Genomic DNA, 16,952 nt, shown 5'->3' on the forward strand with positions numbered 1-16,952 from the left:
AAAAAATAAAAGTAATATTTTGTGTACTGAATCATCATTGTTTTTTGTTTTGTTTTGTTCTGTTTTTTTATTTGTTTCTTATTTTCTTTCCTTCATGTTCCCAATAATCTCTGCTATATAAGTGCCGTTTTAAATTTTGGTCAGCTTTTTCATTTTAACATTTCTTTATAGCTTTACATTCGGCCTAGTGCCGATTTTTTTCTTGGCGCGCGGCAAATTATAGCCGTTTTACCGGCCCCCGCCGGGATTTTGCGCACTGAATCCTCACATTGAGTACTGAATCATCATCATCTAGAACGCGTGTTAGGCAATGTTATTTTGAAACATTATTATTTTGCATGTTTATGCTTTTGCTTGCTATCTTCCGTATAGATAGCATTTAGGGCCTTTAAAGAAAATAATTCATACCTCTATTTTTTTTATGTTTAATGATTTTTAATGATTATCATTTTGACTGTCTACCGAAGATAGCAATCACGGCGGATTTATATGAGACAAAAAGTAATATTTTGCGTACTGAATCATCATTGGTTTTTGTTTTGTTTTGTTTGTTTTTTTGTTTTGTTTTTTTATTTGTTCGTTATTTTCTTTCCTTCATGTTCCCAATAATCTCTTTATAGCTTTGCATTCGGCCTAATGCCGATTTTTTTCTAGGCGCGCGGCAAATTATAGCCGTTTTACCGGCCGCGGGATTTTGCGCACTGAATCCTCACATTTTGCGTATCTTGTGAACACTATCTTTTATCTATGATGATCAAATCAATGATGATATTGAAGGTATCAAGACAACAACAAAATTCACAAACTTGAGTGAGATTTTGTAAACTTGAGAAACCTCAGCACAATAAACTGATGTTATCATATGAACATGAAGTAATGTTACCAGTTTCGGAACCAGTTTCAATGATTTCGTAACAGAAATAATGTTTTGGAAATTCACCTGGATAGAATTCATTTACTTGCAGATAGCCATTAATAATGGAGGATGGAAAAACAACATATTAAAAGAAAAGTTACTAATTAACACGTAGACAAGACAACGGCAAAGGAACTGTACTTTGATAAAAGCAAAGTAACTAATTTGGAAATGGGTTGTACTATATAGAACAAAATTACACAGCCCAGTCGTGGTTGTGTTCTTTTTTCTTTTTACATGATCTTCTCTCTTTACACAGCCTTCCTTTCTTCTGTCGACCATTTTTTTTTTCTTCTATTTTTATTCACCTGTACTTGGGCCTGGTGGAAAGGAAAAAAGAACATGGTCCACCAGACCCCATCTTAATTACTGCAACCAAACGACCATTTAATTTAGTCTTGCACTCACAAACACCGATTTCATGATTTTGGATCGATTGAGCCCATATTTATTGATCGAGCTATAGTTTTAAAATATTGGATGATTAAAATATTGGACGAGACGTAGCATCCAATTTATCATGGGATGCTTTAGGGGTCCCCATATGGAACTCCGTAGACTCATGGTCACCGCTGGTCACTCTGCTTTTTTAATATTAATGACACCAGGTGGACCGGGTAGCAGTTCGATCTCTACGTCATTGCTAATAATGTTGCTATTTGGCGGAGATCCTTTTCTGCAAAAAAATAAAGAACAAAGCTTAAACAGTGGAAATCGGGCCAATATACCAAACATATTCATGCTTTATTATAATTTACTACATGCGCAGTGATTTGCGCACATAATTTATACGCACTTTGCATACTCTTCGTGTATTAAAAATACCCCACATAGCCTAGGCGGATCCAGGTGGGAGGGGGGATATTTTGGCGAAAATGTTTCTACTCCGAGGGGGTACCCGTCGCCGTCGGACTCTCCCCGGAATGGCAATCTAATCGGATTTGCACTATAGTTTGGGCGCTGAAAGCGCACAGGAAAATTTGTCATAAGTTGGCCCCTTGGATCATGTGGATCCGTCCCTGCACCCCACCCACCATAGTTTTTATAGTTTTACCGGGATCCTTTTAATATGCATACAAAAACTAACTGTATATCACACAGTGACATCGCCCCGATATCTTCATAGTAGAAATCGCCATGGTAGGTTGAATCCACAGACACCCATGACCATTTTATTCGGACCTTATGAGATGCATATTATTAGCGAAGTGACCTGACTAAGGCTACTGACATAGACGGGTAATCGATTTCTCGCTCTGTGAGCAAGCTTGTATACGACATTGCGGTCAATGGTTATACTCTCTCCACTTGAGTGAGTGCCGCTATAGCCTGTCCATACAAGACCAACGCAATATAAAATTGAGAGTCTTGGTCAAATTTTGAGTTCAAAGCGCACGGCCAATTTTCAAAGCGCACGCTAACGACTATAATATCTGTTCAACACGTATTTTCAAGTGTATGAGACCACATCTGGTTTCTTGAGAAAAATTCATTTACGGGAGATATTCATCATTTTCTAACTCAGTATCCGAAGATTTTCGTCTGATATCAAAATCGTGCATAGCAATTCACGTGTAGCGATCCCGTGTATTCATTTTAATGTCACTGCTGCACCAAATAATTATTAGCCAGGCGATGTCGGTGTGTATCATCTTAAATTTCAACTACATGTAGGGGTAAAAAGTTTCTCAGATTTATCGCATATTGATATTGCAATACAAAATGCAAATATCATTATGCTCAAACGGTCAAACATTAAAAATGGCAGCCATTACAAATTTTCGTCAAGTTTATCCCGGTATAATTGTTCCCTGTATTTAGAGCCTTTTTAGCACGGTATTTCGAGCCAGGAACTGGCACTCTTCCTGCCCCTCTCCTCCCCGGTCTCCCAGTCTAAGTCTATAGTAGTAATAGGCCTACTTTCATGACTTTTGGCAAGGCATATATTTTACGAACCTTCAAATTTAACACGATGTGAGAAAATAAAGTCATTTATAATACAATTACAGACCTTAAGAATGTTACCAATAAGAGATCATCCACTGTTTTGGTTCGTTCTCCTGGAAACAGAAGGCGTATTATTTCACTAGCTGTTATTCCTACAGATAGTGTCACTAGAAGAGTAAATGTCGAGTACCACAGAAACGAAACCTAGAATGTGATAAAAACAGAGTGAATAAGTTGATTCAATAATGCTTTGGGATTTATAGATACGAATTTATATTTTTTTACAAACCTCTATATTGCAAACATTACTTTTCTACTAGTTTTCACAGTCAGATGTGACCTCTTTTAATTTAAGCCGAATAAAGAGAATCACCGTTTAATTCTTGCGCCGATGACGCCGATGTTAGTTTATGTTAAACTACATTACCATCGTGTAAAAATAAGCAAATAGTACAATATAGTCCTATATTCGATCCATCAGCGAAATGATACATTACCCTATACAATGGAAATGCTTCATCCAAATTGTTCAAATGAATAAATCTGCCGATTACCATCCACAGTCTGAATGAAGCGCCTGCTATTGCAGCCGCCAAAGCACCTCTACAATATAGACAAAATTTGTGAACATAAATGAGCAAATCTGGCAGTTTTAGCATTTCATTTTCAATCACGAATGAACAGTGAATTTTCCTTCGTCCGGGTTTCAAAGTTGATTCCACACTAAAAGCTACATATCTGATATAGTTGCACAATTTATTGTATTATGGTGTACCGTGTGACGGAAAGAGCACATTGCTACCAACTTTGGCAGATTATACTCAGATACACGTACACTACACACAACCACAACAGAAAGAGCACATTACCATTTACTTTGGCAAATAGCAAACGCACATCCACTATACCTGGAATTGGCTCGTTTGTACAGCATTCCTAACAGAAACGTCCCCAGAAGAGGTCCTCCAAGTGCTCCGAATATCGCTATCGTCATTGAAAACAAAGAACCCAATTTACTGGCAAGGAACGCTAAACCAATACAAACGATGCCGTACACAACAGCTGTAAGAAAATGCAATGATGGTCGGAAAATGTCACTCTTTTGGAATGCAATCAACTCTTTTAGAGTGAAAATTTCACTATTTTGGAGTGATTTTCATTCTTTTTGGAGTGCATATTTACTCACTCTTTTGGTATATTCTTCTTCATCTTTTCAGCATTTTCTTCTTCCTTCTCCTCCTCCTATCCCTCTATACCTTTTCTCTTCCCCTTCTTCTTATTTCTTCTTCACCTTCTTCTTCTTTGCGATCAGTGCATATCATTAGACATTCCATCAATTTACATATGTAAACTTACTGAGAACTTTGGTTAGTTTAGTGTCTCGTTTGTCTTGTTCCTCGTCATTTCTCCCTTCATGTTGTCGTGTGTCCGGTGAATATGAACGACGAGCTCTCCAATGTCTCCACGGTTTGATAATATCTACCAATGTTACAGCAGTCAACGAATTCAGGCCAGATGATACAGTACTATTACGATGGAATACAAATAGGTAAAAGAAAGAAAATGGTGTTTTCGGCTCAGATTCTTCATCGCATTCGATATGGTTGGCAGTTGGTGGATTTTAGTAACTGTGTCATTTATGAAAATGCCTTTTCTGTTACAAGTATTCCATGTAACCTAATTGCATGGTTGAAGCAACAAATTGCAAGAAATCGTTACCTGAGAGATCCAGCAAAAATACAGGCAATAAATAAACCTTGGTATCCCGGTATATGTCCAAATTGTTGGCTGACACGATATATCAAAATCTAATAGAAATTTTAAAACATACAATGTATTGGTAAATAATAAAGAAGGTAAAATAAAGAGTATAAAAACATTTTAATAACATTCATAAAACATTTTTGAAAATGTGATGCAAAACATCTGTTGACAACATATTTTGCAAAAAATGTTTGCCCAAAATATTTTACTATAACGTTTAAAAAACGTATTCATGATCTTTATATAACCCGATATCAATGTTGTTAAACGTTTTGAATAAACGTTTTTTAAAAGAACAATTTTGTGTTTGCAGAGATGCTAAAAAAGTATGTGGCGTAATTCCACAAAAACGGGACCATGTGGACAGTAAAACACTTCTAAATTAACGTGTTGATGTCCAATTCCTAATGGTGCATTATAATTATAGACTCACAAATATGCATGTAATAAGCATGATATTTGACTGTGCAAATGTTACTTTATGGATATGAAGCACTTTTCATCACAGGTAGAGTGATGACGAAGATGATGAAAATGATGAACATTACGACGACGATGACAACTGATGAAGATGATGATGGTGACAATGATGATGATGGTGACAATGATGATGACAATGATTTTAATGAAAATGACAATGATAAAAACGATTTAACGAATTATGGAAAGGACAAAGACGTTGACAATGGCGACCATGATGAATTGATGATAAGAACTTGCCTGATCATTGGAAGTGACGTTTGGAGGTGCGTGGTATATGATACCTGTTCAACGAAAAGTGGATGCTGATTTAAAAAAAGAAAACCTTTCGTTCTATATAAGATTATGTTTATGAATTAAAATATGTATAAAGCGTTTCAATGTCAAATATTGTTATGCTCTCACGAAGGTCGATATACATTATTGAAATAGCAGCCATAGTAGTTCTAAGGGACAAGTCTCTAGTTCGATTCCACAACCGTTTATACCTAACACTTTTCTTTGATGACTTTGACCATTTTTTGTCAAATATCTTTAAAAAACAAGAATCTAAGCTAATTGAATATAGACAGTAGTGGCGTTCATAAGCATGTAAGAGCAATAATCCTTAGCAAACTTGAAATATGTTTTTAAATGAATACATACTGTGGTTTGAATTTGCATCGGGGATATATGTTCCATTTCCTGACAATGTTTGTAAACTACCTGTAATGAAAAACAAGGCAACATTTTGTCAGCTTGGGTAATTAAATCAAATCTTGATTTCATAGCATTCTGTAAAATAATTCGTGTGATTATCATAATTTATTTCACACATGTGAATACGATTTCTATCATTTACAAACTGAAAGTCTAATGGGCTGTTCCATTTAAAATCCACACTACCCCTGTGGAAGATTTTGGAAATATCTCTCTACGGGGGGAGTATGTTTTTCGAATGTAATTAATCAGGGTTAAGCATTTTGAAACCCATACTCCCCCTTTATATGCCTTTACTTATTTCTTCCACAACTGGAGTGAGTATTTCAAATGGAAGTTACTCAACTGTCTATTCTATTTAAAACTCATACTCCCTGTGTAGATTTTAAATGGAACAGTCCAATCATACGCAGACTCACCTGAGTAAAACGCAAACATAACCAGGCCCTCAAAGACAGAGACTATCCCTGCAACAGTAGTCAATGGAATATTTATCAACGCAGACCTACAAATTAAACAAATAAATTAAATATTTCATTCTATTGGATTAATTAATGTGAGACATCTGCGAGAAGCCTCCTGCATGCCCGGGCCAGAGTATCCGGGCCTATAAACATCCATCTCCTGCAGCCCCGATCTTCTAAAATACAAAAGCTTACAAACCACCACAATCAGCAGTTTAGCATAGGTTTAAAGAGCTCTTTTCAGAGACCTTAAGTCTACCAATTACATGTACCAATTCTAAACAACTTGGTCTTGAGGTATAACCTTATAAAATCTTGGCATACAATACTTCAGGTTATAGGCCAGCCATAAACAAAATACCACCTGTCCACTTCCGTGAAGTTGAAAACCTGTACTTACGTTTGTGCTTGTTTCTGACTCTTCGCTGCCAGAAAACGTTGTACTCCTGTTTGGCTCACCGACCACTGTGCTAGAGTGTTGAACAATGGACCAAAAAATCCAGATGGTGTGGTTATTCGCTCTGTCACATCCAATGGAAAGCTTGAAGAAAAAACAAAAATAACATTACATTAAAAAAATAATAAAGACACATTTATACACTAGCTATAAGTAAAATAGAAGGAATTCTTTTGAAAAAAAAAAATTTCTTTTTTTTTGCTTATCACATCTTACCTATTATTAATTATGTTAATTTTACAATTTGTTGCATACAGTTCTAGGGATTGACTAAGTTCTTTTATTCGAAGGGCCTTCTTTGCTGAATATATTACGTAACTCAATTTCCATCGGCTTGCTTTACTGTATACAGATACATGTCCAGGTAGGGATTTTAGTATGTTTCTATATACACAAAACGACTGGATATATTTAAAACTTGGAAACAAACTTAGGCCTACCTGAAAATGTCCAGTCTTCCTGCATCTTTGTTAATCCGCAATACATTTGCGATACCACCAGATTCAATACTGCCCATGACTAAAATCAATATGATTGTGATTTCGATCACAACAAACATAAAGACATCCGTCCAAATGACTGCTTTCATACCACCCTACAATTAAGAAAAATAACAAGTAGTAGTGCAAAATATCATTGAGCAAGTTTTAAATGACCCAACGCATGCATGCAAACACACCACACAATCAAAACGTTATATTTTCCTTATTCGGATATGCAAATACATACAAAATATTGTCATTATCTACCTTTACACATGGAAGAAAGAGATCTCTTTCTTCCATGCTTTACATAAGTTTCTCAAGTTGACACTCCCTCTACCCCCACCATGAAAAACACACACACACAATCACGCACATGTTGTTTTTCTGTAAAGCAATACGTGACACTAAAGTAGACTTTCCTTGTCTTGGATCTCCGCGCAAAAATAGCATTGCATTTTGTGTATTAATAATAAGAAACTAAAACTTACAAGCGCCGAATAGAAAGTACAGACACTTCCAGTTATCAGTATGGTTTTCCACATGGCAAACCCGTTCACTATATAAATAGAACAAAAGATCGTCAAAGTTGTTTAACGATAGCCAATCTTTACAGGTGCAATATGAAGACGAATATGTAACTTCACTATTTTTTATAATCTGTCAAATGCTATTATATAAATGCCAATTTATAAAAAGGACGATGCTTAGCAATTGTCAAACTACCGACCAATTTCACTACTACCATGTTTCTCTAAAATTTTAGAAAGACTTGTGTTTAACAGATGTGTTGATTATATTGATGCCCATGAAATCCTTAATGACAAACAGTTTGGGTTTCGCCCCAAGCACTCAACCTATGCTATTTTACAACTTGTAAATAAGATCAACAATGCCGTTGAGACAAACGAAACTACAATAGGTATCTTTCTTGACTTATCAAAAGCATTTGATACTATTGATCATAATATACTTTTGCATAAATTGGAACATTACGGATTTCGTGGAATTGCATTAGAATGGTTTAAAAGCTATTTATGTAATAGGAAACAGCATGTTTCATATAACTCATGCGAGTCTAAACATAAAGATATTATCTGCGGTGTTCCCCAAGGGTCGATATTAGGCCCTCTACTCTTTATACTTTATGTAAATGATAGTAACCAACACTTCAAATGTTCTAGATTTTATCCTGTTCGCTGATGATACAACTATTCTATACTCGCATCCCAACATTAAAAATCAAATCAATCTTATAAACGAAGAACTAAAAGAAGTTAACAATTGGTTCAAGGCTAACAAATTATCAGTTAATGCTAGCAAAACGAACTATATGATTTTTGGAACACCGCATATGGTATCAAATGTTGGTAAATCTGATATAAATGTAACTTTAGACAATACCTGTTTGGAGAGAGTTAAACATACCAAATTCCTAGGTGTGTTAATTGACGAATGGCTTACATGGAAACATCACATTGATTGTGTGTCCAAAACAATTGCTAGAAATATTGGTGTAATAAATAAACTTAAACACTTTGTCCCTAACCGTATATTATTCACTCTTTACTGTACCCTTATCTTGCCGTATTTAAACTATGGTATACTTATCTGGGGAAATACTTGTAAATCCTATTTAGACAAACTTGTTAAGCTCCAAAAGTGGGCAATAAGGACAATTTCTAATAGTCACTATAGAAGTCATATACTGCACCCATTTTTGCCAAATACAATGCTTTAACCATCATTGATATGTATACCTTTGAATTGGGTGTTTTTATGTATAGATACTCCGTGAATGAGCTACCTTCCTCATTTGAGTCATTTCAATATTACTTTAAGAAACGGTCTGATATCCACAACTATTCGACAAGACACTGAACAACTACAATCTAACTAAAATTAATAAAACATTTTCGGATCATTCTGTTCGTACTAGCGGTCCCTATCTTTGGAATACACTAGAAAATTAATTTAAGCAATCTACATCAGTTAAACAGTTTAGTAATCAATTTAAGGGGGTACTGCACCCCTGGCTAATTTTGTGCCTAGTTTTGCATTTTTCCCAAAAATTATAGCACATTGGTGACAAGTAAGATATGTATATTATAGGGGCAAGGACTACAACTACTGTACTGAAAATTCAGCAATTCAAAGCAAATAGTTATTGATTTATTGATCAAATATTGGTTTTCCCTCATTTTTGACTGTAACTCCACAACTGTTGACTGCGCTGAAATAAAATTTCCAGTGCAGTAGTTGTAGTCCTTGCCCCTATAATATACATATCTTACTTGTCCCCAATGGCCTATAATTTTTGAGAAAAATGCAAAAATAGGCACAAAATTGGGCAGGGGTGTAGTACCCCCTTAAGCAAAAGCTAATTTCAACTTACGTTTGATATTTTTCTCTTTTGAGCACTTAAAACAAATTTAACCTATGGTTTATCAATTTCTTTGAGCCCCGTCCTTGTCTTGTTCCGTAGCTGTACTATTTGGCTTTGTTTTTGTTTTTAAAATATTTTTTGTTTGATTTTGTTTCTACCCTATAGGGAAGGCATTTACAGGCCTATTTGGCCTTCCAGCCTTCTCCTCCATAACATGTCTTGTTAATTGTTGTAATTAAGTTATTTTTCTAATTTTGATGTATTTTGATAATTTAATAATGTCTGATTTTGATGTATGTAATTATGTATTTATTTGATATGGAAATAAATGAAATGAATGAATATACTTTTGATGCTTATGTTGTATTTTGTACTTTTGTAAACTGCATGAACTCATGATCTTTCGCTAGACTTTAAAATTCCGTGCATTTTATACCAAGATAGGGCCTATATAGCAAAATCCTAAATGGATCAATTTGTAATCGTAATCTACAATTTCCATAACCTGAATTATAAACCTGAATGAGACCATAATTTAACACGTTATTACCAACCATATGCGAAAATGACGAGGATAGATATAGTTACTAGTGAATTCGGATGAAGTTTTGTAAGAATTAATAATTATGTACTGTACCTGCTTCGATTGCCAATGCAGGAGCATAGGTAACGATGGAAATGTATAGTAGTGTCTGGAACATGAAGATTAAGGCACCGACTATCCGTAGAACAAAATTAAAACGACGACTTAAATACTGTAACGAATGAAAACAACATTTTAACGCATTGAAAATAAGAACGATCTCTAAACGAATTTTGGAAGCAATTCATGCCTCTGTCTACCAAACCGCTGCCATGTCAAATAAATGCCATACCTGTATCAAGGGGTTACAGAGCTACAGGCCTCTGGGCCTCAACTGTAATCCCTTCACTCATCGTTGTATTATGCATTTCCTATTATGTATTATTCCTTTTATCTTTATAATGTATTATTCTTATGTATTATTCTTGTATCATGTAATGAGTGAAAAGATAATAATAATAAATCTAATCTATTAAAATCTAATCAGAGATGCAGGCTGCATGCTGAGGATGGGCAAGAATTTAATTCCTCGTGTATTCAACAAACAAACACCAAAACAAGCAAACAGGGATGTTTACTCACCTCATATACACTAGTAATCCCCAATCCGTAGTAAACTGGAATAAAGATGAACGCCATTGTGACGAATATTGGAATCTTAGCGAAGACAAAATTGAGAGGATACGCGCCATTTTTGTAGACTTCTGCAGGTAATCCCAGAAGAGTGACAGGTGAGAGAAATGAGACAAGTAATGTCATGGCAATGGGAAGAAAATTCATTTTCCTCTCGGCTAACAGATACCTGTACAAAATGGTTAATGTAAAAATTAATCGGCAACATTTTCTCTTTTTTTCTATGCATTTGAAAGTCTATTTCTAGGCATTTCTAGGCCTAAATGATTTTCAAAACAAATTTTAAAATTCCCTTTAACATGTTTAAACGGGACATACAGGGACAAAGATTAACTATTAAAGGCCACAATTGTTGTAACATTTCCATAAAAACAAATTTGTATTTCTTTTCCAGTGAAATTGACAACAATGGGTATAAATGGCCGTTGCCATGGAAACTGCCTCTTAATTGAATTCACATAATAGCCTATATTTTAAAGAACCTATATCAATAACATAAGGTGTACTTTAAACTTGTGTAATGCAAGAAATTGCTAAAAATGATGAAAACTTGTTATTTTTTTGCCAACATGCAATCACTAAAATCATGGATGGATTTCATGCCTACTTAGGGGTGGTGCAATAATTATGTGTACCCCCGGGGTGGTAAGTTATAGGGGGGGGGCGAGCATTTTTTGGCAGGTCAATAGGGGGGTCAAGCGATTTTTGGCAGGTCGAAAGGGGGGGCAAGCAATTTTTGGCACAGATATTTTGGGCACCGTTTCTATATTACGCCCTAAAAGGCGTAGGAAAACGTTACGAACACGTTCAAATATGCAATTTCCTGCTCGCTGTGCTCGCATTATATGTTAAGACAATTTAAGGTTTTAAATTCGGGTTCCCCAAAATCTTGCATGTGTAAGGGGGGGGCAAAGAATTTTTGGCACGTCAAAAGGGGGGGCAAAGGTTTTTTGGCACGTCGAAAGGGGGGCAAAGGTTTTTTGGCACGGCCAAAGGGGGGGGGCAAGCGATTTTTGGCAGACCATTTTGAGAATTCACCCCCAGGGGTACACATAATTATTGCACCACCCCTTATGGATTTTAAAAGGGCATTTCGTGATCCACAGCATCATCCCCCACTTTTCTCAAAAGAAGTTGAGATTTTATATCACTGGAAACCTTTGGCTACATAATGTTTATGTACAAAAAATTTCTTGCAAATTAATTCATTTAGCAAAGATATCGTGAAATTTGAATTTCGTTCTGGTATACCAGAAAGAAATTACAACACATTGTCTATGGAGCAGCGTAATACACATAATCATGCATAACTCCCAAACGCAAAATCGGAATCAATTGAAATTTTGGAAATAAGCTTTTTTCGTATAGATATCTACTGAAAAATGTCATAAAAAGAGGATGCTAGAATCACGAAATACTCCTTTAAGAGACTGATATTCTACCGCCCGCGACAGGAGATACAGGAACTAGGGCTACGCAGTCCTCTATTATACTGATGAGAATTATTGTGTATAAAACATGGCCCAAAATGTTTCTCTCACTTTTGGGCCTTTTAATAGGCAAAAATAGCAAAAGGGACACATACCTAGAGGCGGCATAATAGGGACAATAGGGAAAAAATTAAGTAATTGAAAACTTGATGAACTTACTGGTTTGTTGTTTGTTGACCACCCTTTGCTATTCCATAATACAGTCCTGTTCCAGCTGCAACGGCCAAAAACGATGAAAACACCAAGAAGTCAACGACACCAAGGGGGTTGGTTCCATCACTATCCGCCATGATGATGTAAAATGATAACTTCACTTGCAAATGTTAGACTGGTACGTGTTAATAATAATATCAAAACAGCAAGTATAGGCATGTAGTCGTGAACTTGGGGTCATACTTTCACATACAAAAATATTGTACAAGAAGCTTTTTACGCAATTCCAAAGCAAATTTCAAGAAGTTTGCTTTTAGCCCACTGCCCATTAAAACTATTAAATCCTGCAACTTGCTTCGTTTGGCTGAAGGTACGCCTTAATAATGAAGTGGAAGCTTGTGGAAGCAAAAATCATACCCAGATCAGGAGAGCGATCAGGCAGCCAAATGTGTTGATTTCAGTCAGTGAAAAATGTTTATGTATATCACTATAGATACTTTGCCTGTGGTTAAGGTCAGCTTGGGAATGTGAACTTTTTACGTGCTATATAAAAGAGAGCTAAAATCGTTGAACTTTGAGCACTTTCTACATTGTTTCGTTTTAATTTGAGCTTTCTTTTATATAAAAAAGTTAATCCTCGAATTATTTTTAATCGTAATCTTGATATGGACATTCATTGCATTGTTACCTTACAATACAAAGTTTGTACAAAGCAAATAAATACCGTGGTATGTGACCATTTTAACGTCAATATCTCTTGAAATAGGCTTGAAATGTGGAGGGGGGTTGGTCAAAAGTGGCTGAAAAGAGCCGAAAATGGGTCATTTGGCCAAAAAGTGGGGAGAGGGGGAGGTCCGGGAGGACATGCCCCTGTCACCCAGGATTTACGCCGTGACTAATATTCATTGCCAAAATAATAAATAAATGAGACTTATACATAAACTTGTATTCTTATTTATTCTTATTTTTATTATTACTTTTCAACGCGTTTTATGTACTTTACACGTATGATTATAGGAGGCGTTGCAACAATTAACACTAGAGTCTAACCATTAGTGTATGTTGCCATATTCATAAAATTCGGTCATTTGGCTTATTTTTGAGCTCAAAGTCAACCCCGAAGTAGTCGAAGTCAACTCACCCCTATACTCACGTATAGCCTACTACTATTGTCTGTCCAAATAACTTAGACACCCGGTTTTTAGGATATATTTCGAAAAGTTTTTACTTTGGCAAAAAGTCATGAAAGAAAAGTTGCTAAACACGGTCAGACCTAACAGAAGTTATTAGTAAAGCGATGAAAAAATATTCTTCCTTGTTTACTTTTATTCAATTTTGACCGATTTACCGCAAGATATCTGGGTCCAGCCGAATATTCCTAATGACTTGAAACTTTTGATGGGATAATCTATTTACAGTAAGGGGTGTTTGAACATTGTTATCATGCATATTGATCAGTGATGCCACCCTTTTTTCTTTGATCCTTTTACTAATTCACGATAATGGCGGTCTACTCAAATGCATTCAACAAAAGCATGTTTGCAATCTACCGTGAGAGGTCGTCTCACACGCATAACAAATACACTACGATCAAATAGGTTGATGACAATATTTGATTGAATGGACTGCACTGTGCCATGATTTCGGTGAAGGACACCGGTTCAAATCCTTTGTTTGGAACCTTTCAGTTGGTGCATTATAACAAATGATAGGGCAAGTTACTATGCGTCTGGAGTGTATTGTGAATTATACTCCTCACCAATAACATCAGAACATTCATAGGGCATACAATTTGTATTTTCTTGGAATTGGGCCAAGCTAAAAGCATGCACAGAACAAGATTCAAATACCGCGCCGAATTGTTGTAATTGGTTGAGGGACAGCTGGGATCACTGAGTTAATACACTAAGAATAAATATGCCAATTAGAAACACTGTCTGCATTTTATGAACTGAATTATATTTTTCATTTTTATAAAATGTTTTTGGTGAGGAGTATAATTAATTTACTATTCATCCATTCACTATCCAAAATCACAATACCTACAAATCAGTATAATGAGACCTTCCAAAATAGTGGTACCCAACTTCTACCGGATTATTTTTAAAGTGTTGAGAAAAACCTTCCAATTTCAATAGAATTTCTGGTAAACTCTCACTCAATGCTTTGGAAACACAAAAATCCCGTTAGGTCTCAGCGAATGTTAACACTTTTCTTTCATGACTTTCTTTGAAAGTGGAGATTTTTTCAAATAAGTAACAAAAACTGGGTGTCTAAGTTAATTGGACAGACAATAGACTTGTAGTCAATGGGTCGAGTCAGCTGAATATCACCAGGGACTATGAATCTTGATTTTGTTTCATATCCCTGATATCACTCAGTGGATATCACTTGACTCATATCAGATGTGACAAGTCGGATTTCAATAATATGAAAATGAAATGAAATGAAATGAAATGAAATGAAATGAAATGAAATGAAATGAAATGAAATGAAATGAAATGAAATGAAATGAAATGAAATGAAATGAAATGAAATGAAATGAAATGAAACGAAACGAAATGATAGGGGATGGCTATTAGGCCTATAGTATTATATCCTTTGTTGACGTTTGGACCCCATTGGAAATAAGTTGGCATAGGCCTATTTAGCCAACTTTATGGGTTATCCTGGCCCATTGACTTGGTTGTGTCTATGCAGGCCCCTGGAAATAATTCTGAAATTGAAACAGCGCCATCTATTCACGACAATATCATACAAATCATGATGAGACTTGAGAGGGCAATTTCACTTTTGAACAAATTGGTCTGCAAATATTATTTCTTTCTAAATTTCTTTCTTTCTAAATGTATTTCTTTCTAAATTTCTAACTAAATATTTCTTCCTTTCATTCATTTTTAAATCTCTCTGTTCCTTTAGGCCCTACAGTACGGTAAAACTCGGTTGTAAAATACAACCTATTTTTTCCAGGACCTTTCCGGAACCAAAAAACAGGCGCATTTCAAAAACTTGAAAAACACAGAAATCACTGGAATTACCTCATAAATGATGTCATTTACTGGTAATTTCACTTTTGAACAAAATTATGGTCTGCAAATGATCCGATTTGCATGTGAAGTATCAGATCAAGTACTGATCAACATTTTCTTACACATTAATTAGTTAATTTTGTTATTATTTTTACTGATTGATTGTTTTGACTTATTTGATTGAATAATTGTATTCTGATGTTGTTTAATTGTGTTTTCTATGCTTTATGCAATAGTTTTGAGGCTGGGTTTTAAGGTTAGGTTTGACTCTTTTTTTTAATACAGCGCTCGGAGTTTTTTTAAAATTAATTGCATAATTAATTAGGGATATAGGGCCTATATAAGATTCGATTCATATTCCTATCTGCTCCATTCGTGCATTCTTCTTTCTTTCTTTCTTTCTTTCTTTCTTTCTTTCTTTCTTTCTTTCTTTCTTTCTTTCTTTCTTTCTTTCTTTCTTTCTTTCTTTCTTTCTTTCTTATTTCTTTCTTTCTTTTTCTTTCTTTCTTTCTTTCTTTCTTTCTAAATTTCTTTCTTTCTAAATTTCTTTCTTTCTAAATTTCTTCCTTTCTTTCATCCTTGGCTTTCTAAATATCTTTCTTTCTAAATTTCTTTCTAAATTTCTTTCTAAATTTCTTTCTAAATTTCCTACTAAATTTCTTTCTAAATTTCTTTCTAAATTTCTTTCTAAATTTCTTTCAAAATTTCTTTCTAAATTTCTTTCTAAATTTCTTTCTTTCTAAATTTCTTTCTAAATTTCTTTCTAAATTTCTTTCTTTCTAAATTCTTTCTTTCTTTCTTTCCTTCTAAATTTCTTCCTAAATTTCTAAATTTCTTTCTAAATTTCTTTCTTTAATTCTTTCTTTCTAAATAAATATTTCTTTCTTTTAAATCTATGTCTGTTCCTTTAGGCCTATACATTGTAAAACCCGGTTGTAAAATACAACCCTTTCCGGAACCAGAAAACAGGCGCGTTTCAAAAACTTGAAAAACTCAGAAATCACTGGAATTACCTCATAAATGATGTCATCATTCTGGTATCCGATGGCCAAAAATATTATAAATCGAGTTCTCTGTGAAAGACACAAGTTCTGCCACAGGCATTCCCTTTTTCTTTGGTTAAGTTCAGTCTAAAACTAATTAAAAGTCTAAAAGTGCACAATTGAAATAGATGTGAAAGTCCAAAAATTGTTTTATTGACATTCATTGATTCATTTCTGTTTTCATGAAAATGAAATGGGGGGGGGGGGGGGGATTTGTCAAATTCAGTTTTAAACTTTACCTCTACAATTTTTCAAGCTAAAAGAATTTCTGGTTTGATAAACATTGCCTTGAATCTTTCCAGACATTTTGAAAGGAAATACCGCGACTTGGGTCTTCAGAACACAGCGCATGACTGTGTGTGTGAGTGAATGAACTTTGCCATGCATTTTATGAATTGGTAATCAGCTGTGCGTAGTGTCGAAGTA

The 16,952-nt window shown here is 34.9% G+C and overlaps 1 protein-coding gene across 1 annotated transcript; it reads right to left on the reverse strand.

Moving 5' to 3' along the window:
* Positions 1-614: 614 nt before the first annotated feature.
* Positions 615-12,871, reverse strand: LOC140152808 (sodium-coupled monocarboxylate transporter 1-like). The gene is made up of 15 exons (XM_072175308.1): positions 12,461-12,871; positions 10,761-10,980; positions 10,233-10,350; positions 7,701-7,768; positions 7,168-7,322; positions 6,671-6,811; positions 6,226-6,311; positions 5,753-5,812; positions 5,348-5,391; positions 4,583-4,671; positions 4,220-4,389; positions 3,772-3,925; positions 3,361-3,466; positions 2,928-3,067; positions 615-1,592 (listed from the first exon to the last, which is right to left on the reverse strand). The coding sequence occupies exons 1-15, from the start codon at positions 12,589-12,591 to the stop codon at positions 1,493-1,495; spliced, it is 1,782 nt and encodes a 593-aa protein (XP_072031409.1). The 5' UTR covers positions 12,592-12,871; the 3' UTR covers positions 615-1,492.
* Positions 12,872-16,952: the final 4,081 nt, after the last annotated feature.

This window comes from Amphiura filiformis, chromosome 5 (genome assembly GCF_039555335.1).
Source record: "Amphiura filiformis chromosome 5, Afil_fr2py, whole genome shotgun sequence".
Classification (NCBI taxonomy): Eukaryota; Metazoa; Echinodermata; class Ophiuroidea; order Amphilepidida; family Amphiuridae; genus Amphiura; species Amphiura filiformis.